General features: G+C 38.7%; 1 protein-coding gene across 1 annotated transcript in view; it reads left to right on the top strand.

The window, feature by feature from the left end:
* DNAH5 (dynein axonemal heavy chain 5) overlaps positions 1-22,733 on the top strand; it is a 284,476-nt gene that overhangs the window by 77,194 nt on the left and 184,549 nt on the right. Inside the window, exons 15-22 of the mRNA XM_081232392.1 lie at positions 1,037-1,243; positions 4,984-5,155; positions 7,425-7,570; positions 11,100-11,265; positions 12,219-12,458; positions 14,238-14,428; positions 14,543-14,630; positions 20,935-21,068. Coding sequence (XP_081088518.1) covers positions 1,037-1,243; positions 4,984-5,155; positions 7,425-7,570; positions 11,100-11,265; positions 12,219-12,458; positions 14,238-14,428; positions 14,543-14,630; positions 20,935-21,068 — 1,344 coding nt within the window. The remainder of the gene's footprint in view (positions 1-1,036; positions 1,244-4,983; positions 5,156-7,424; positions 7,571-11,099; positions 11,266-12,218; positions 12,459-14,237; positions 14,429-14,542; positions 14,631-20,934; positions 21,069-22,733) is intronic.

Raw genomic sequence — 22,733 nt, 5'->3', positions numbered from 1 at the left:
TGCATTGGGTCTTCGTTGCTGCACGTGTGCTTTCTCTAGTTGCGGTGAGCGGGGGCCTACTCTTCAACTTGGTGCGCAGGCTTCTCATTGAGGTGGCTTCTTGTTGAGGAGCACAGGCTCTAGGCATGTGGGCTTCAGTAGTTGTGGCTCGTGGGCTCAGTAGTTTTGGCTCGTGGGCTCTAGAGCGCAGGCTCAGTAGTTGTGGCGCACGGGCTTAATTGCTCCGCGGCATGTGGGATCTTCCCAGACCTCGACTCCCGGTCCCCTGCATTGGCAGCGGATTCTTAAGCCCTGTGCCACCAGGGAAGCCCCAGAAACTCATTTTTATTTAATTTATGAACTCCTAAGGAAGAAGATCCTGTTTATGGGATCCTGTACCTGGTTGATTAGGATTTCTCTTTCTTTTTTTTTTTCTCCATTGTGTCCGTGAACACTAGTATGCCTGTTAAAGTTTTAAATTTTATTTGGCCATACTAAGTTAATCAAATTATATTTCATACACTACCAACACTTGTATTTCTTTGTAGATTGACAGGAAGTATTTTGGAGGATAAAATTCAGCCTAACAAGGACTCTAGAATGGTATCTCATTTTCCTAGTTCAAATTTTGGTGTCTGAATCAACAACAGAGATGTCTCTGTAGTGTTTTACCTTGCTTTTCTAGATAACTGAAGACTGAGCTTGGTAGGTTTCATGAAACTTTTATTAGGAAAAATAACTGAGTAGGCACGAAGGTATCAGGGAGTGAAGTGGCTTTTGAGAAGTCACCTTTATTGCAGTATCCACTTATCAGGTGTGAGAGATTCATGACCCAAGCATTTTGTTGAATTGACTGTACATCACCACCAAGAACTTGAAGACTCTTTCCTGAGAGTGAAGTTAGGAGAAGAGTGAGAGACCCCATTGACTTTAGTTTGAGAAGCTCAAATCCATGGAAGAAGACGTAATGACCTTCATTCCCAGAAATGGCCAAGCTAGATACCCCATGTCTGCATTGAACTCTCTAAATAGTAACAATGTTGATCTCTTCTCACAGACTGAAGAAATTCGTGTAGGACTTGAGGCTTCTTTATTGGTGAAGGCTCCTGGCACAGGGGAATTGTTTGTAAACTTTGATCCTCAAATATTAACCTTATTTAGAGAAACAGAGTGCATGTCACAGATGGGTCTGGAAGTTTCACCATTTGCAGCTGCCCTTTTCTGGAAACGAGACGTATACAAGAAGAACTTCAGTAACATGAAGGTATAGTACTTTTATTTATTTTTTCCCTTCTTGGCTAGCCCCAGTGTGCATTAAAAAAAATCTGGTGGTGTGTCAATGTTGAGAAGCAGAAAGTGTCCAGGACGGCTGTAGTGGAGTGACTGAGGCTAGAATGTAGAGTTGGCGAGGGCCAGGTCATCATAGAGCTTGTAAACCTAGGTTGCAGTTTGAGTGCACCAGGAAGCCATTAGAGGAATCTGAGCAGAAGAAAAAGGCATGATGTCTTTTACAATAAAAATCATTCTTTCTGCTGGGTGAGGAACAGATTCTAAGGGGACAAGAAGGGTCAGTGTGAAGCTAGTTTGAGAGCTGTTGCACCGGTTCAGGGTGGACATGATGGCAGCTTGAACTAGGATGCAGCAGAGTAGTAGATCAGTGAATTAGAGAATGATGTCAACAGGCAGGTTATGAGAGAACTCAAGGATGATCCCTTTGTTTTTGGTGTGAGCAGCTCAATGGAATTATTCAGTCGTTATGTTGGTTGTATTCTGTGCACATGTTCAGTAACACGCAGTGGCCCCAAATGGAAGTTCCACTCATGGAGATGGCAAAGACTGGAACTGGCTTATTTTGGGGGACAGAAAGGAATCAATAGCTCCCATCTTAAGTATAAGATGATTTTCAGAGATCAAAGTAGAGGTGTTATCCATGCAGATAGATATGTAAGTCTGGAGTTGAGTGGAGAAGTCAAAGTTGAAGGCATATTTTTGAGAGTTATTAGAATACATTTGCTATTTAAAGTCATTGTCCAGCATGAGATTTCCAAGGAGGAGAATATAAAGAAGAGTAGAGGGCCTACATTAAACCCTGAGTTGTTCCAATATTAACAGGTCTGATAGAAGAGGACAAATATGCTAGTAAAATTAAGGATTGGCCTTCGAGGCAGTTGGAAACCGAGTGTCAAGGAAGCCAAGGGTAAGAAAAACCTCAGGATGGAGGGAATGGTCACCAGTGACAAATGCTGCCCAGAGGATGCTCAGGATGAGGTCAGAGGTGCTGCCACAATATATGACAACATGGAAACCATTGTTACAACTTTATAGTGGCCAATATCATAGGACAAGCCCTATAAGGCCATGCATTTGCATAATGCTTTACATTTCAAACCGTTTTCATATTCATTATTCCATTTGATATTTTCCACAGCCATGTTAGGTAATTGGAATAGAGTACTATTATAGTATTTTAGAGGTGACAAAACTGTGACTAAGAGAAATTAAATGACTTAGCCAAGGTCTCATAGCTAGTAAGTGGCAGAAGTAGGACAAGAACCCAAACTTGTGGTCTACTGTTTTCCCACTCTTTCATGTTATATTAAAAAGTTAATATTGGCAATGGACAGACATTCCTCAAATGTAAGCTCATCAAATACTAGTCAGAATGTTGGAATTCCCTTTTAGATTTTTCTTGGATGTTAGAAAAATAACTAAGTCAATCTACATATTTGTAAAGAAACAGTTAGTTTTACTATATATAAAATAGGTAAACAACAGGGACCCACTGTAGAGCACAGGGAACTATACTCAATATCTTGTAATAACCTATAATGGAAAAGAATCTGAAAAAGAATATATATATATGTGTGTGTGTATAACTGAATCACTTTGCTGTACATTTGAAACTAATACAACATTGTACATTAAATATACTTCAATAAAAAATAAATAAAAAAGGAAAAAGAAAGTAGTTATTTTTATTAAGAAACACTGTGTATCAGAATATAAAATTACTAATGGCAATTTTGTCCACAGAATTGCTGTTTCAGTTATCTGTTGCATGTAACAAACAATCCCAAAATACAGTGGCTTAAAGCAACCATTTCATTATACCTCATGATTCTGTGAATAAAGAATTTAAGCAAGGCTTGGCTAGGTGATCCTTCTGTTCCATGTGGCATTGACTAAGATTACTTAGTTCAATTGGCAGATGTTTGATCTGGAAGGTCCAAGAAGGACTCATTCTCTGGTTCTTTGGCGGGAATGGCTGGAAGTTTCACTCAGTTGGGGCTAAGGACTGGAGAATCTATGTGAGCATTCCAGGATGGAGGCCTCAGGGTAGTAGAATTTCTTATAATGCAATTCAGGATTCCAACAGTGGGTGTTACAGTAAGCAGGGAGGAAGCCACATGGCCTTTTGGACAGCCTCAGATGTCTCATAGCATCATTTCTGTTGTCTTCTGTTGGGCTCCATAAGCCCACCCAGTTTCAAGGAGAGGGGGCATAGACCCCACCCCATTAAGGGAGGAGGGTCAAAGAATGTTTTAAAACCACCACAGCTGGAAATGACAATTCTAGCAAGTGAATTACCATCTGGGTGACATTTATTGTATCTTGAGGTTGAAAGCGTTAAAGGTTCCCACTCACTGCAAGTACCTGGTAAGAGCAGATCTATTGACATGTTTTGGGGACTATCTCAGGTGTTGCTGAGTTATTGTGCTGAATATTTAACAGTTTTCAGGCTTCTACAGATATACTAAAGTAGCTGAGAGTTTGTTTTCTTCATCTATTCCTTGGAAGGCAGTTCAAACTAGAATGAGATGAGCCAGCATAGACTAATAGTTAGGAATACAGATTCTGAAGTCAATCTGGATTCAAAGCATTATCTTTGGGCAAATTACTTTACCCTTCTAAGCCTCAGTTTTTCATTTATAAAATGGATGAATAATACCTCCTAGATTAAAGGATTAAGGTAGGAAGTAAAAGGCCTGCTGGAGTCTGATTTAAGAATTGCTTCCCAAATAGAATAAGTGATGAACATTGAAATAAAGGTAAGCAGTGGATAAACGGTTCAGGAAATGTATAAGTAGCTGCTAATAGAACCATCAACTTTAGGTGTTTCATGGAAATTGAAAGAATATTACAGAAATTGTGGAAAAGTATTAAATGAAGAAAGGATTATGTAGTCCAATGGGAAATGTTGAGTTTAACACAATTCACAAAGACTGTTGGGCTTCTTACTCCCTTCTTGCAATTTTCTCAGAATCATTACTATTAATTGTGACTGTCAAAGAAGGGAGATATTGTGTACAGTGTTTTCCAAACTTATCCACCCAGGGACCATTTTTCTTATAGAATCTCTTGTGGCTTGCATTTCAGTGTAAACACCTTGGGAAACAGTGATCTAATGACAAAGTAATACCCACACGCACATTACAAAGATGAGCTTAAAAACAATTGTATTTAAGAAGTGCATTAAAGTTGCTTTCTTATAATTAATTATTATTAATATTAACATTGCCATAAAAGGTAGGCTGGAAGTACTATCAGTCTTATTTAAATATGGTAACGTGAACAAAATACTGACACAATTTAACATTATACAGCAGGTAAATTTCAATGGAGGACCATGAGTTTCTGATCACAAATGCTCGTTCTAATAACAGCTAGTTAATTAATCAGAGAAATATTGACTGATCATCTTCTATGTGCCAGGTACTGTTTCAGGCACATTGAACAAAGCAGACAACATTCTTGTCCTTTAACTTGCTCTGAAGTTCTTTTTCTCTCCTCCTCAGTCGTATTTTATTAGATTAGGAATTTGTATCTATGGAGAGATTTCTTGCCTGTTCTATTATTATGTTTTGGCTGCTTTACTTGCCAGGCTGCTATTGGAGCCCTGCAACTGGACCCTAAATAAAAGTAATCATTTTGGATAAAAATGAGCTATTAATAGGTATTCAAAGTGAGATATTATTTGATTACTTCACCTCTATTTCCCTGCAGATGATGCTGGCTGAATATCAGAGAGTGAAGTCAAAAATGCCTCCCATTATAGAGCAACTGATGGTCCCTCATTTAGCAAAGGTGGATGAAGCTCTCCAGCCTGGCCTAGCTGCAGTGACCTGGACATCACTGAACATTAAGATATACTTGAAAAATGCTTTTGCAAAGATCAGTAAGTCTGTTTAAATGGTTATTATTTTTCAATTCAAAAGGCTGAGTTTTTAAGGTCTATTGTATAATTTCTTATAGATGTTGTGATATAAATAATGAAACAAGGAGTGAATTCTTAAGCTGTTCCCTAAGGAATTTTACCAAGTATATGAAGTCATTAATTTCCTGGAAACTATATATATTCAGTATTTAATTTTATCCCCAGAGGCTAACTACATTTTAAAATTATACTTACTGTTGGGCATTAGACTTTAAAGGAACTTCAGAGTCATTCAGCTTTTTATATTAATAGGTTAGTGTATTTTGAGACCCCGATTTGAAAGATGTGATTTGGACACAGCAGACTGCTGAACAGCAGGATATATGGGAAAAGTTTAAGCAACCATTTTTTCCTAATGAGGGATATAATATACTTTAAAATATATGTAAGGGGGTGTATTCCATTAAATACAATTTCCCAGAATGTGTACAAGTATGCTGCAAAGAAGTCTAGGCTCAGATAAGTCTGGGAAATCCAGGTTAAACAAAGTCAGGCAGATTTCTCTTCTGGAGGACTTTTCAGAGCCCTTGATATGCCAGTATTTAGTGGTCTCCAAAAGTGGGCTCCTGTAGGTGGCATTTCCCAGAATTCCTTGGCTGCTTACCAGGAAAGCATATTAACACCTTGTAGACCCTCTGTGATGGACAGTGGAACACACGTTGGAACATGGTGATAGAGGGATTGTTCTAGGAAGACTTAGAAATCACCATTCTCCTCTCCTACACAGTGTCCTCACCTGCTCTTCATGCCCTAATTCTCCCCATATTTTATACCCCAGAGTACGTCCCACTCCCAAGAAGCCCACTCAGACTATTCTACCACACAGGACCACTTCTTCCTGTGACTTCTGTTTTACATTGGGACTAAAGAATCTGTATCTTGGTTTCTTCTAATGGTTCTATCTTTCTCCCCATACTGACTGCAAAGGGCTTGAAAATCAGGCTCTTTCTTATGCTTTTGTATTACTCTGAGTTGGGTTTGTACTAGACACCCGGACACATATGGATTCATAATTGCAATAGTTGTATATAGTTAATCTCTTAACATTTCTTTTTCTCTGTAACCCCTGTCCTACCCTTTGATCCCATCCCCTCCTTTCTGGGTCACTCCTTCCGGAACCTCCCTTCTACATACCTCTCGTGATAACTCCTTTTATTCTCTCTCTCTTTCTCTCGTACTTGTGGCTGCTGAAATAGTACCTAGTCTATTTATAGCCTAATTTTTAAAGAGATTGTCTTATTAGTATGTTTTCACTGTGCCTTCCAAGTAACTTAGAGCTCAGAATGGTCCACCTATTTACTTTACCAGGTACACTATACTCAAGAATATTTATAGGTACCAGGTTGGGTGCGGTAGAGGAGTGAGGGATTTATGCTTGAACCCTCTTACCCTCTTTGTTTTGCTTTGTAGATTTGGGGACTAGATTCAAAGATAAATTGTGAAGGGGTCTTTGGATATAAATGAGATGTGTTTTAGGCTCATTACAATTTGAAGGTTGAATAATATAAAATGCATGAACCATAACATTATAAGAATGGAGAAGATCCTCTGAGATGGAGGAGTGCTCAGGGGTCAATGCCAGCACAAGAGGAGGGGGCCATGCGAATCTAGGCAGATTCACAGAAAGCCTCCTGGGGGAGATGTGTTTGAGCTGAATCTTCAAGTTTGAGTCAGAGTAAGGCAGGCTGAGAAAGCTGGGAAACTGGTTAAAGAAAGAACAGTGTGTTGGGACTTCCCTGGTGGCGCAGTGGTTGAGAGTCCATCTGCCAATGCAGGGTACACGGGATTAAGCCCTGCTCCAGGAAGATCCCACATGCTGTGGAGCAACTAAGCCCATGGGCCACAACTACCGAGCCTGCACTCTAGAGCCTGCGAGCCACAACTACTGACCCCACGTGCCACAACTACTGAAGCTCGCACGCCTAGAGCCTGTGCTCCACAACAAGAGAAGCCACCGCAGTGAGAAGACTGTGCACTGCAACAAAGAGTAGCCCCCACTCGCCGCAACTAGAGAAAGCCCGCATGCAGCAACGAAGACCCAACACAGCCAAAAATGAATAAATAAGTAAAATTTAAAAAAAAAAGAAAGAACAGTGTGAGAAAACCAAGTATGAAACAGCTCTATGGAGCAACTTTAATCCTGATTTTGCTACTGAAATTTAATCATGTTGGGTTTTTTTTTTAAACAAAATGCTTAATCTCTTTTATTCACTTTTATTTTTTTCCAAAGAGGCCCTGGAGTTGCTGATTGACAGGGTCAATGATTTGATCGAGTTCCGCATCGATGCCATCCTGGAAGAAATGAGTAGCACGCCTCTTTGTCAACTCCCCAGGGAGGAGCCACTTACCTGTGAAGAGTTTCTCCAAATGACAAAGGTTATTAGAAGACTGATGTTTTTAGTTAAATTTTGTTTTGTGATTCATTTTTCTATAAAGGGCATTTTTGGGAGCATAAATTAAAATTTTTTTCTCTATGCATGACTGGTCTGTGATAGATGTGATTCAAATGAGGAGCCTTCAGACAATAATTTGAAAATGAAGAGGAATGTACCTGAGGGGTCATGTAGACATGAAGAACAAATCATTTCTTTTCAGATCAGTAGGAGGGAAATTGCCATGGAACACATTTGTCATTTCCTATAGTTTTTGAAGAATAGAGCTATTTTGCTGAAGAGCTTCTAATAAGCTAGGGTTAATTAATAAAATAATTGTTTTAAACAGTTTCTGGGTAGAATTTCTTCTTTAAACATTTCTGTAGAGCAGCATTTCCTAAACTGGTGTTCTGTGGCACACGGTTCTGGAGCCATTGCTGGGAAAGCTGGAAAAGGCGGGGTCTGTGTTCAATCTGCTTGGGGTAAAGACTGTACATTCCTTTCCCCATTCAGATTCTTTTTACATTAATGTATTAGAATAAAGACCTTCAGAAGGGCTCCTGGGAGTGTCTAGTTAACTTTCTTTAATCCATTATTTCTCAAATTTTAATTTGCATTTTGATTACCAAAGCCAATGATTACCAATATAAAAGAATGCTTTCTCTTGAATATGTTTACTTCTTATAATTCATTTATTCCTTCAACAATTTTTGTGGAGCTCCTATGCGAACCACTATTTGGGAATAAAACAGTGAACAAAACTAATGCAATCCTTGCCATTGTGATGCCCACTTTCAAGTGGAAGATATAGAAAAACAAGCAAACAAAAAAAGCCAGTAAACAAACAACATGCCAGGTGATGATAAGTTCAATGGAGAAAAATTAAGAGGATAGTGGAGGAAAGGAGTACCTGACAGAGAGTTGTGATTTTATGTTGATGGTCAGGGATGACTTATGTGATTACATCTGAACATAGGAAGTGAGGGAGCAAGCCATGTGAATATCTTTGGGGGAAAACATTCCAGACAGAGGGAACAGCAAGTGAAAAGGCCCTGAGGCAGAAGCTTCTTATGGTAGAAAGATGTTGAGTTGAAGTTCATTGAGTATGTTCATATGCTGAGGGGGAAAATCAAGTAGAGAAGGAAAAAGGGAATGGTTGGTAAGCATAGTCTCTGGTGAAGCAGCAGAGTGTGACTTAGAACTCAGATGGTGTGGTTATGTATTCTTTTTCAAAAATAATTAATTAATTTATTTATTTTGGGCTGTGTTGGGTCTTCATTGCTGTGCGTGGGCTTTCTCTAGTTACGGCCAGTGGGAGCTACTCTTCTTTGCAGTGTGTGGGCTTCTCATTACAGTAGCTTCTCTTGTGGAGCATGGGCTCTAGGTGCGTGGGCTCAGTAGTTGTGGCTTGCGGGCTCTAGAGCTCAGGCTCAGTAGTTGTGTCGCACAGGCTTAGTTGCTCCGCGGCATGTGGGATCTTCCTGGACTAGGGCTTGAATCTGTGTCCCCTGCATTGGCAGGCGGATTCTTAACCACTGCACCACCAGGGAAGTCCCTATGTATTCTTAACTAGAAGAATAAACATTGCATTCACTGACAAAGGAGGAAAAGGGGTTAATGATGGAGGCTGATTTGTCTTCTGGATAAGGGCATGGGGTCAGGGCCATGTTGTGGCCTCCATTTGCTTTGTGCTATAGAAATCAAGGTTATGATCTGAGGACGATGAGGAAGGATGGTGTAAGGATTTGAGGACGCAAGAATTTGAGGACACAGCAGTTATGGGGCCTGGTAGAGAAACATGACTGGAGTCATGTAGAATGATCCTTAGTTAGCATTAGGGGCCTGCCTGAGTTTGGGGACCATGAATTTCCAGGACCAACACCTGCCTTGCCATGACCTCTGTGTGCAAGTGGAGAGGGTAGACGCCCTGGTTCATTTGGGTTGGGCTTCTCCTGGGTAGGGCTGTGGAAACAGGTGATGGAGTCAAGTCTGTTGGCAAAGGAATGATCGATGTGGGAAATCATGTCCTTAGGGGAGGGTGTGTAGAGTCAGAGGATTTAAGATGAAGACTTTAAAAAATGTTAGCAATCTCTCAGAGAACAGGGAGTTAGTTCATTGTTTATATGGAACGAGATAAGCAAGCTTCGCAAACAAATGTCCTCCTGTGTTTGTATGTGATTTGCTGATCAATAATAATAACAAGCACTTCTTGGGTACTTACTTTGGGGCAGGCACTGTTCTTATCATTTTACATACATTGCCTTTTGGAATTCTCACAACAATCTGAGGTAGGTTCGACCATAATCAGCATTTTACAGATGTGGGAATCAAGGCCCAAGATTTTCCAGAATCACACAGAGCTAGGATTTGAACCCAGGTAGTTTGGTGCCAGAGTCTATACTTGTTACTGTACTTGTTGCTGGATGGTGCTAACTCTATTCCCTCCCTTACCCAACCTCTGACCTGCATCTTTTTCATAACTGTCTGTAGGCTATTAGTTAAGTGAAGTTCTGAGCTGGGAGTTATTTTATACTTTATTTGATGATAAAAAAGTTTAATAGTTTCAGAACACATCAGAATCTTCCTGTTGTTTTTTTTTTTTTTTTTTTTTTTTTCTTTTTGTGGTATGCGGGCCTCTCACTGTTGTGGCCTCTCCCGTTGCGGAGCACAGGCTCCGGACGCGCAGGCCCAGCGGCCACGGCTCACGGGCCCAGCCGCTCCGCGGCACATGGGATCCTCCCAGACCGGGGCACGAACCCGTATCCCCTGCATCGGCAGGCGGACTCTCAACCACTGCGCCACCAGGGAGGCCCCTTCCTGTTTTAATGATATCAAAATGCCATAAGCCCTACAGCAGTGGAATGGATGAGAATATCATGGGTAATACCCATGGTTCATGGGTGAATGAACCATGAAGCTAATGCTTGGAGTGGAGGGTGCATGAGCACATTAGAGAGAATCTTGTGATGAATCATGGTGGAACTTGGGATGGAGCTGGAGACTATGACCTACTCATAGTCTATTGCTTTACGGGCTTGTTTTCCAACTAGGTGGTAAATCACTGACTATCTCTCTATCTGTCTGTCTGTCTTGATTAAAGTGCTCCAGTATATTTGTTTATGTTTGTTAAATCTCATTCTTGAGAAATGCATAATCCAGTTGGAGGCAGGGGAATATCTGAAATTAATTAGGGGTTGATGATGGACTGTTGGCAGAGGTGAAGAGAGAAGGAAGGCTGGCTAGAGCAGATTTATGTGAAATGAAGGAAACTTCATGGGAAGAGAGGCAGTTCATGACTTTCGGAGTTATTTCCTCCATTGCTGGAGAAGTAAGCGTAATTTTGGTCCATCTATGCTCCAGTTGGTTCTCTTGTCTTTAACACATTCCTTTACAGTATGCCTGGCCCGGGTTAGTGTGAGAGGCATGGCCAAGCATCATTGGGGACCAAGATCTCATCTGGAGGCTGAACCTATGTGCCCTCAAGAGCTAGTTAAACAAATATGACACGGTGCTAATTTTTTTTTTTTTGATAGGACCTTTGTGTAAATGGTGCTCAGATACTACACTTTAAAAGCTCATTAGTGGAGGAAGCAGTCAATGAGCTAATAAATATGTTGCTGGATGTGGAAGTTTCATCTAAGGAAGACATAGAGAAAGTATCCAATATGAATAGTACTGATTCAAGAAATGAAATTTCGGGTAAGACGGGGGTAATGGAAGGGTCTTGTTTTTCTAGGACCTTACTGAAAACTAAAATTTAATTTTCTACATGGCAATGAATTTCACACTCTAAAAAGACCCTCCCAATTTTACAAGGACATTTATAAATCTGAAATTATGATTCAGAGCACATTTTAATGATGCCATGTCATTCATTCCCATTACTTTTTGTTCAACTCTACAAGCATGTACTTTGCCTCGGCCCTTGTTAGCTCTCTTTGCATGTAGGTCTAAATGTGTGTTTTTTCACTATCAGTAGAGTAGGAAGATTTATGGATTGGAATCCCCACTGCGGTACGTCTACACCAGGGCAAAGGGTTTGCAGGACAGACGAGGACACTGAGAGGCTGAGGAGGGTCGCTCTTCCCCAAGGGTTTATGGTTATTGGTGGAAGAGAGAACCCAGAGAACCAGCACCCAGGCACCCAGGCCCTGTCGTTCTTTTGTGGCCACAGCTCCTGCCTCTCCTGTGTCCACACATCGAGGAGGAGAGGCCTCCTCAGACTGCCTGGCGCCCCGATTTCCTCTCCCTATCCTTTAATGGCTTCATTTCGTAAGAAGTGTGACCTTTTTTTTTTTTTTTTTTTTTTTTTTTTTGCGGTACACGGGCCTCTCACTGTTGTGGCCTCTCCCGTTGTGGAGCACAGGCTCCGGACGCGCAGGCTCAGCGGCCGTGGCTCACGGGCCCAGCCGCTCCGCGGCATGTGGGATCTTCCCGGACCGGGGCACGAACCCGTGTTCCCTGCATCGGCAGGCGGACTCTCAACACTGTGCCACCAGGGAAGCCCAAGAAGTGCGACCTTTGAGTGTTATTCAACTTGCATGTAATTTATCTTAATTTTCTTCTCTTTAACTGCAATAGATGGTTTTCTGCCTGTCTCTCTCTCTCTCTCCCCGTCCCCATCTCTTTCAATTTCTCTCATTGTGTAACAGCAAAAAGAAAAGAAGGACATTCTGACACCTTGACATCTTCTCTTAATGCTGGGACGGGCCTCCTGCCTTTGACGACAGTTGCCAGAAAGAAGAAAGAGACCGAGGTGTTACAGGAAGGAGCCCGCCAGTTGCTTTCTCACTTCAATCACCAGAACCTGGGTGCTCTGCTGAAAGCTACAAGGAACGCGCTAGAGGCTGTTCACAAGCGCATTCATTCCTCCCACACGACCAGCTTCCGGGGTAAGGATCCCACACCATTTGCCTCCTGGCTGGCCAAGCCTGGTCGCTGGTTGTGTGTGTGTGTTCCTGTTTGATTTAAATAATAAAAAAACCCACCATTTCTTGAGTGCCTCCTTGTAAGTTTAAATATTATGAACTTGGATTATCCCAACAATTCTATGCAGTAGACACTATCATTCCTCTCATTTAAGACTGAGTCCAGGGAGGTTAAGTAATTTGCTTAATGTCGCTTAGCTCTCGTTAATAACATCATAATCAGCATCACGTCTAATCTTTTTGTAATAAGGTGAAAACGTGTGAAATGAATTATTTTAATTAGTGAAAGAAAAAAATACATACTTTAAAAAGAAGATATCCAGAAAGATAATTTCATTGTTAAATTAGTAGATTATTAGGCAGTCTTATAAAGAGAGAAAGATCTTATTAATGCCATGATCTCTAAAGCAGAAATTGTTTTTACTATTTTCATGTCAATTTAATACTTTCCAACTGATTTCTTCATTCTCAGTACAACCATCTCTCCTCGGCACCATTCAGAAATAGGTGTTGCATTTCCCACAGGGGCCACAAAAATCCATCAAATTTAGAGACATTCTGAAATTAAATTTTAAATTAAAAATATATAAAAAATAAAGTAACAGTAATTAACTAAAATTGAAAAAATAATAGGATAACAAAATCTTTTCATTTATTTTGCATATTGGCATTTAAGGGAAAGCATCTCTAATGTTTAGTTAAAAGTGGATGAATAAAAGTGGAAACAAAATAATTTTTTGATTGGTGGCATGGCTTATTATGTTTTGTTTTACTTCAGAGTGGAGGATAGTTCTTTTCTTTGACATGGGGATAATACTAGAACTTATCAACTGTTGATATGCTGAATATTGTCACATCTTCCCCAACTTTATATGTTACAGGTATTTCCAACTGTATATACAGAGTTACACGCACATACACATCCATATTTAGACACCTATACCTATATCCAACTTTAAAAGCCCCTTGGGTATAGTATAAATGGTAAATTACATTTATTTCTTCTCCACTCTTAAACCGCGCCCAGTGTGGATATACTCATGGTGGTAGGAAAGACATATGTTTTATTTGAAATTCCAAGCTGGCTATTTATTCTGACTTTGGCTTGTTCGGATAGTTATTCTTTTTTTTTTTTTTTGTGGTACGTGGCCCTCTCACTGTTGTGGCCTCTCCCGTTGTGGAGCACAGGCTCTGCAGCCATGGCTCACGGGCCCAGACGCTCCGCGGCATGTGGGATCTTCCCAGACAGGGGCACGAACCCGTGTCCCCTGCATCGGCAGGCGGATTCTCAACCACTGTGCCACCAGGGAAGCCCCAATAGTTATTCTTGTTCTTCATTCCTTGCTTACTTATTCTACATTTAGTTTGTTGAATCCTGTTATTTGGACAGTATCATCTTCAATATTTTAGGCAAGAGTTTATATAATTAAATCTGACTCCAGGCAGTGGGTTTCCTTTATGGAGAGTGTACCCATAGATTGTAATCAGCAGAAAATGGCTTGGGTTCCACCTGAACTGCTCTGTTACATTGAGCAAAACTAGATCCTCCATTAGTTTTTATTCATTCATTCATTCATTCATTCATTCAACAAATACAGTATTGTCCAATGATATACCTATTATGTATTGTTCTAGGTGCTTTAATTTTTCTGGTTAAAAATGAAATAAATTAAAAATTTATTAAATAAGTTAATAAATTTTAAATTAGAAAGATTAAATCCTCCCTGTTTTGTGTTAACTCAGACAGTAACAGTACCTCTAAAATGAAGCAGAACGGTCTGCCCATTTTCCGGGCAAGCATCACTCTGGCCATTCCCAACATCACCATGGCCCCAGCCCTAGAAGACATACAGCAGACACTGAACAAAGCTGTGGAGTGCATCATCACTGTCACCAAGGGGGTTAGACAGTGGAGCAGTGAGCTATTGTCCAAGGTGGGTGTGGGATGAGGAAATCATTTCATATGATTGAAATGAATCATATGATTGGTGGCATGGTTTATTATGTTTCAAGGTCATATGACTAAAATATGTCCTTTTCCACTGTAGAAAAAGATGCATGAAAGAAAAATGGCTGCTTTGCTGAGTAACGAAGACAGTGATTCTGATGTTGAAATGGGAGAAAACGAACCTCAGGGTAAATGTTCTTTTAGTTCCTTCTAACTAGTCATTCTAAATCAAAATATATTGAGCTAAAAGGTATTTTCCCTCCATGCACTTCTCAAATCAGATTAGATCGGAATATTAATCTATGAGCCAATTTCTAGTTTATAAAATATAAAGATCCATGTATTTTAATATCACCATCATGAATATTGTGAATATTGTGTGATTGTGATTCATATTCATGAATATGAATTTTAAATGGGTATCTCACAAGACATACTAGGGGACAAGTAGGATTTTAGTTTCACAGTTTAAAGAGAAACTTGTCATCATCACAATGAACATTTCCTGACGTTTAAGAGATATTTTGTATTTTGAGCCATCATATGTCCTGTTTTGCTAACATGCTGTGATTTTTGCTGTAGATCTTATGGTTTTCATTTATATTCTGTAATATTAGGTAGCATATGACATCCAAGTTGCTAATGATATATGATAAATGTAGTTTAGTCCTACAAACTTCTTTTAAAGCAACCCTGCAAACAGCAGGGCGTGTGTAATTTTCAATTAGTGCTCATATCCCCTGAGAACTAACCACAAGGAAGAAACTAAAACAAGTTCCTCTTTAAAATAGTCTGCTACTGAGGAGGCTAAAGACAGCTCAAAACAACCTTATCCACAACTTACAATATTATTTATTTAAGCTAAAAATCTATATTAGTGTGTTAATTTCAATTTTGATATTATTTGGAAACATTGCTTAACTTCCTAGAATAGCTTAAAATTCAGAATTTTCTAAACTCGAAATATGTTCAATCATGAATTATATCTTAAATCGAGAGGAAAAATGCTTAATGAAAAACTATACATATATTTTTGTCATGATAAAAGAGTTAAAAAAAGAAATAAGCTGCACTTTTTAAAAATAAGAGCTTTGAGATATAATTTACATAACATAAAATTCACCCTTTTAAAGTGTACAATTCAGTGGTTTTTAGTATATTCAGAGTTGTACAACCATCACCACTATCTAATTTTAGAACATTTTCATCACCTCCAAAAGAAACCCTGTACCTGTTAGCAGTCGTGTCTCATTCCCTTCCCCCAGCCCCTGGCATCCATTAATCTACATTCTGTCTTTGTGGACTTGCCTATTCTGAACGTTTCATATAAATGGAATCATGCTACATGTGGTCTTTTGTAACTAACTTCCAAGTTCTAACTATGTTGTAGCATATATCATTTCTTCATTTCTTTTTATGTATCATTTCTTTTTATTGATGAATAATAGTCCATTGTATGGATATACTACATTTTATCCACTCATCAGTTGATGAACATTTGGGTTGTTTCCACTTTAGGACTGTTAAGAATAGATAATGCTATGAACATTTGTGTAAAGTTTTTGCGTGGACATATATTTTCGTTTCTCTTGGGGTATGATAGTCATGCCCTGAATCATATGGCAACTTATGCTTAACATTTTGAGGAAATGCCAAACTGTGTTCCAAAGCAATTAGACCATTTTACCTTCCTACCAGCAATGCATGAAGGTCTCTCTCTCTTTTTTTTTTTCCTGTATCCTCACCAACAGTTGTTGTCTGCCTTTTGATTATAGCCATTCTAGTGGGTGCGAAGTGGTATCTCCTTGCAGTTTTGATTTGCATTTCCATAAAGACCAATGATATTGCACATCTTTTCATGTCGATATGTGTGGCTTTTCTTTTTTTTTTTTCCCATTTATATATCTTGTTTGGAGAAATGTCTATTCTTTGCCCATGTTTTAAAAAGTTGGATTGTTTGTCTTTTTATTGTTGAGTTGTTTATATATTCTGAATACAAATCCCTTACCAGATATGTAATTTGAAATATTTTCTTACATTCTGTGGGTTGTTTCTTCACCTTCCTTTTTTTTTTTCTTTTTTGCGGTACACGGGCCTCTCGCTGTTGCGGCCTCTCCCGTTGCGGAGCACAGGCTCTGGATGTGCAGGCTCAGCGGCCATGGCTCACGGGCCTAGCTGCTCCACAGCATGTGGGATCTTCCTGGACTGAGGCATGAACCTGTGTCCCCTGCATCGGCAGGTGGACTCTCAACCCCTGCGCCACCAAGGAAGCCCTGTTTTTTCACTTTCTTGTTGGTATCTTTTGAAGTTATATAAGTTTTAATTTTGATTCAGTCCAGTTTAGCTACTTTTTCTTTTGGTGCTTTTGATTGTGTATTTAAGAAACTATTGCTTAACTTAAGGTCATGAAGGTTTACTCCTATGTTTTCTTTAAACATTTTATATTTTTAGCTCTTATATTTAGGTCTATGGTGCATTGTGAGTGAAGTAGGGGCCCAAATTCATTCTTTTGCCTGTGGGTATTCAGTTGTCCTAGCACCATTTGTTGCAAAGACTATTTTTTCCCAATTGAATTTTCTTGAGACTCTTGTTGAAAATCAGTTAACCGCAAGTGCAAATTTAAGCATTTATTTCTGCACTCTGGATTTTATTCCATTGATCTTATGTCTATCCTTATTCCAGAACCCCACTGTCTTGATTACTGTAGCTTTGAAGTAAGTTTTGAAGTCAGGAGTGTGAGTCATCCAACATTTTTCTTCTTTTTCAAGATTGTTTTTGAATATTCTGGATCTCTTTTATTTCTGTATGAATTTTGAAATCATCAGCTTGTTAATTTCTACAAAAAAGATTTGTGATTTTTGGGATGTGCTGAATCTGTAAGTCAATCTGGAGACTATTGAAATGAAATTTTAAAAAACTGAAATAATACAAAGTATTTCCTCCAACCACAGCGAAATGAAATTAAAAATCAGTGATAGGAGATTTGGAAAATTCACTAATACGTGAAAATTAAACAATACACTCCTAAATAACCAATGAGTCAAAGAAGAAATCACAAAGGGAATTAAGAAATAGTTTTAGGATAAATGCAAAGGAAAACACAAAATGCCCAAACTTATGAAATGCAGTTAAAACAGTGCTTAGAGGGAAATTTATAGTCTTAAACACTGATACTAAAAAAGAAGAAATATCTCAAAACAGTAACCTAGCTTTCTAGGTTTTAAGAAACTTAACTTCAAGGTTACTGATCCTTTCTTCTACAAGCTAAAATCTGTTGAGCCTTGCAAGTGAATATTCATTTCATTTATTGTTTCTTTCAACTTTACAATTTGTATTTGATTCTCTTCTACATTTCTATGTCATTATTGATATTCTCTATTTTTTGAGACATACTTCTCGTACTTTAATTCTTCAGATAGGGTTTTCTGTAGTTCCTTGAACATATTTTAATAGCTGATTTTAAATTTTTCTCTAAGTTTAATTAGGTCCCATTTGTTAATTTTTGCTTTTGTTTCCTTTGCATTAGGAGACAAATAAAAAAATATTGCTATGATTTATGTTAGAGTGTTCTGGTTATGTTTTCTTCTAGTTTTATGGTTTCCAGTCTTACTTGTAGGTCTTTAATCCATTTTGAGTTTATTTTTGTACATGGTGTGAGAAAGCTTTTGCACAGCAAAGGAAACCATCAACAAAATGAAAAGATAATCTACTGAATGGGAGGAAATATTTGCAAATGATATGACCAATAAGGGGTTAATATCAAAACTATATATAGACAGCTCATACAACTCAATATCAAAAAACAAACAATCTGTTTGAAAAATGGACAGAAGACCTGAGTAGACATTTCCCCAAAGAAGACATACAGATGGCCAGCAGGCACATGAAAAGATGCTCAACATCGCTACTCATCAGAGAAATGCAAATTAAAACCACAATGAGATATCACCTCACACCCGTCGAAATGACCATCATTAAAAAGAACATAAATAACAAATGTTGGCACAGATGTGGAGAAAAGGAAACCCACTTGCACTGTTGGTGGGAATGTAAATTGGCACAGCCACTGTGGAGAACAGTATGGAGGCTCCTCAAAAAAACTAAAAATAGAACTACCATATGATTCAGCATTTCCACTCCTGAGTATATATCTGGAAAAATGAAAACAGTAATTCAAAAAATATACACACCCCAGTGTTTATAGCAGCATGATTTACAATAGCTAGGAAGCAATCCAAGTGCCTATCAACAGAAAATTGGATTAAGAAGCTGTGATACATATATACAATGGGCTATTACTCAGCCATAGAAAAGAATGAAATTTTGCCATTTGCAACAAGATGGATGGACCTGGAGGGTATTATTTTAGTGAATTAAGTCAGACAGAGAAAGACAAATGCTCTGTGTTATCACTTATATGTGGAATCTAAAAAATAAAACAGAGGAAAGAATATAGCAAAACAGAAACAGATTTACAGATATAGAGAACAAACTTGAGGTTACCAGTGGGGAGAGGGAAGCGGGGAAGGGAAAAGATGGGGGTATGGGATTAAGAGATACAAACTACTATGTATAACATAAGTAAATAGGGCTTCCCTGGTGGCACAGTGGTTGAAAGTCTGCCTGCCAATTCAGGGGACGTGGGTTCGTGCCCCGGTCCGGGAAGATCCCACATGCCGCGGAGCAGCTGGGCCCGTGAGCCATGGCTGCTGAGTCTGCACGTCCGCAGCCTGTGCTCCTCAACGGGAGAGGCCACAAAAGTGAGAGGCCCGTGTACCGCAAAAAAAAAAAAGTAAATAAATAAGCTACAAGGAAATATACAGCACGGGGAGTATAGCCAGTATTTTATAATAACTTTAAATGGAGTACAATCTATAAAAAATTTGAGTCACTATGTTGTACACCTGAATCTAACAGAATCTTGTCAATCAACTGTACGTCAATAAAAATTTCTTTTTGTCTAGTAATTCCAATAGTGGGCTGTCTCATGTATATTTCTATTGGCTGTTTTTGTTCCTATGGGTGGGCATGACTTTCCTGTATCTTTGCATGTCTCACAATTTTCATTTTTGTTTAAAACTTGATATGTTAAAGAGTATAATGTGGCAAATCTGATTCTTTCTCCCAGGGCCTGTTGTTATTACTGTTTTATATTGACTTTCCTGGACCAATTCTGTAAAACTTGTCTTCCCTGTGGACTGCACGACTATAGTCTGTGCTTGGTTAGTTTAGCAGTTAACTATGATTGCACAGAGATTTCCTTTAATGCTTTGAACCAGTAAGACTTCCATGCTTTGCCTAGGGAGTTTGTGTGTGCACTGGAGCACCCTGAAAGCTCAGAAAGTTTTCAACACGGCTCTAGCCTTTATTTACTATTTGTGCAAGACCTCAATTCATGAGGCAGCATGAAAGATTGGGACATTTTTAGGTCTTTCCTGGGCGTGTGCACAGCTCTGTACATACACATGACCTTCTAGAACCCCAGGAATATGTCAGGGCCCTGTAAGGCCTTCTGTGGACATCTCATTCCCCAGATCTTTAACTTTTTTGGCCACCCTTTCCATTGCCCCAACAGATATCATTGCCTCAGACAGCTGTGAAGTTAAATGTCACAGATTTTTTTTTTAATTGAAGTATAGTTGACTTACTTTATAAGTAAGTGACTTATGTACTTCAACAGAGTGACTTGGTATTTTTAGACATTATGAAATGATCACCACTATGAATCTAGTTACCATCTATCACCATACAAAGTTTTACAGTATTATTGACTATATTCCCTGTATTGTACACTACATCCTGTGACTTATTTATTTTATAACTGGACTTCTTAATCCCGTTTATTCATTTTGCCCATCCTCCTTTCCCCTCCCTCTGGCAAGGACTAGTTTGTTCTCTGTATCTATGAGTCTGCTTCTGTTTTGTTCTGATTGTTTTTTGACAAATGCCTTGGGGATAGGGATTTTCTCAGTCAGTGGGTTCTGAGTCAGGTCAAATAAAGATAACCTCTTTGAATGGGGCTTTCCCAGGGAGCTTCCAGACAAGTCAAGTAGGGACATGTCTATGGGGCTTCTTGAGGAGCCTTAAGCCCAGGCTGGTCCCTCTGGTGAATGTGACCTGCTGCTGGCTGTGGTTTTCACAGCCACGGTCATTGCAAAGTTCCTGTTTCTCGAGGCTGCTGCATAGCCAGCAAGGGGCAGTGTATGTAGAACCAATTAACACCTGACAAAACTCACTGTTGTTACCCAAATTTCAAAATATTTCTCGAATAAACAATTCCTTGAATTGTTGCAAGCTTTGGTTAATGTCCAGAGTCCTGAAAAAATTATTATTGACAAATTTGCCCAGTGTTTTCAGTTACTTTTATAAAGAAGATTTTTTCAGAGGTCCTTACTTTACCATTACAGAAATTCACTCAACTTTTTAAAGCTTGTTCTATATACTGTTGATATAAATGTTTCTCTCTCTCTCTCTTTTTTTTTTTGCTTTTAGATACCTTTGAGATAGCATCTGTGAACTTACCCATTCCTGTGCAAAACAGGAACTATTATAAAAATGTTTCTGACAACAAAGAGATTCTAAAATTAGTCTCTGTGCTTAGCACAATCATCAACTCCACCAAAAAGGTATGCCAAGAGGATCTGCAGCCAGGGTCTTTGGCTTTACAGCAAGGTTGAAGTTGAACATTTAAGCTTGTCCTTCATGTAGCCTGGGTCTCACCCACTTTGCCTTCAGTGAGCAGCTTATGGAATCTCGTACGTGCTCAGCAAATGTTTGTTTAACTCAAGATTTTTCATTCTAGATTGCAAGGTGAAAGACAATTATTATTTCTGTGTTTTATATTGTCTTCTGTTTAATGCCTTTAAACTTTTTATGTATTTATGTAGTACAGATAAGTCTGTTAAAGAATTCAAGATGTCTCAAACCCCAGGTCAGACTGGTGCTGCAGTTCACCTTCAAAGAGTCAGTGATGCTGGAACTGACTTGAATCATTTGAAACAGAATAAGTTTACACTCAGTTTTTGTGTTTGTGTAGTTGGGCAAATCTTATAAAATAGATGAAAATTTATATATATTGTATATACATGTATGTATATCATGGAAATAAGATAATACTGAGAATTTTGAAAATATTTTCAGCACGTACTTGTACTGGACATGGATGTAAATTCAGGTTAATTTTTTCTTCCAAACTGCTCTTCTCTCAACTTTCCCTTTTCTGTTCAGGCAAATCTATCTTTGTGTTTAAAAAGACTCAAAATCCTGGTGTCAATTTCTACTTAAAAGAAAATATTCATATTGGCACTAAGACCTGCTGACTCTTTAAAAATGTTTCTCATTGTTGAGGGAACAGTTGTGACTCAGTAAATATATCTTTTCTATTACTCAGTTTTGATAGAATGAGTTTCACTTGTTTGAAGTGTTTTGAAAAGCTGCCTTTGCTGTAACTATGTGAGGAAATATTAAGTTTAATTTTAATGTATTCCTGAGGGAACTGGAAGCTTTTGCATTTATGCATTTTCAGATTTCCTTCTTAATATCTTGAAGGTCTTGTATTTAATCTTGTCCTAGGGACTGCGTTCACATAATTCAATTTAACAAATATTTGTCTAGTGCTTAGTTTATCAAGCTCTGTACTAAACGATAAAGGTAAGTAGAGTATTCTATGATGATAATAAACATTCAAGTATGCTTTCAAATGTCTCAGTAATCATGGAAAATACAATAAAATAGATCAATAATAAATTCCATTACTTTCTTTAAAAATAAGCAGCCACTATTATGAAAATCTAAGGGTAAGACAGAGTAGTTGAAATAAATGTACTGCAGGCAACAAGGTACTTATGTCTGTGTCATTGTTGTCGCATTTGCCTTTATATTATGTGAAGGAAATGTACAGATCATAGTACAGTCTTCCTTAAGATAATAGAAAGGGTTGGCACTTAGAATAACTTGAAGGACTTTATCCAGATTGATAGGATGGCCAGATTGTTTCTGGAAGACTATATGCACACTTGGTCATAGTGCTAGATGTGGCTCTCCACAGCCATAGACCCTTCTGAATTTTCGGTGGCTGACCCTTCCTCAACCACAGAAAATCCTCTGACCCCAGCCCCTTTCTCTTACAATAACTGGTTGGATCAGAATATAAACCTGACCTACATTCAGCACATCCATAGTTTGGCCATCAACTTATAACACTGCTTGGCTTGAAAAGATGAGCTGGACCAAACAATCAAAATAACCATGGCAATTAAAATAACTTAAGTGGATCAGCCCTACATATGTAG

This window comes from Mesoplodon bidens, assembly GCF_964165515.1.
Source record: "Mesoplodon bidens genome assembly, chromosome: 4".
Taxonomy (NCBI): Eukaryota; Metazoa; Chordata; class Mammalia; order Artiodactyla; family Ziphiidae; genus Mesoplodon; species Mesoplodon bidens.
Note: the sequence above shows the minus strand (reverse complement) of the source record. Positions and strands in the feature narration are given on the sequence as shown.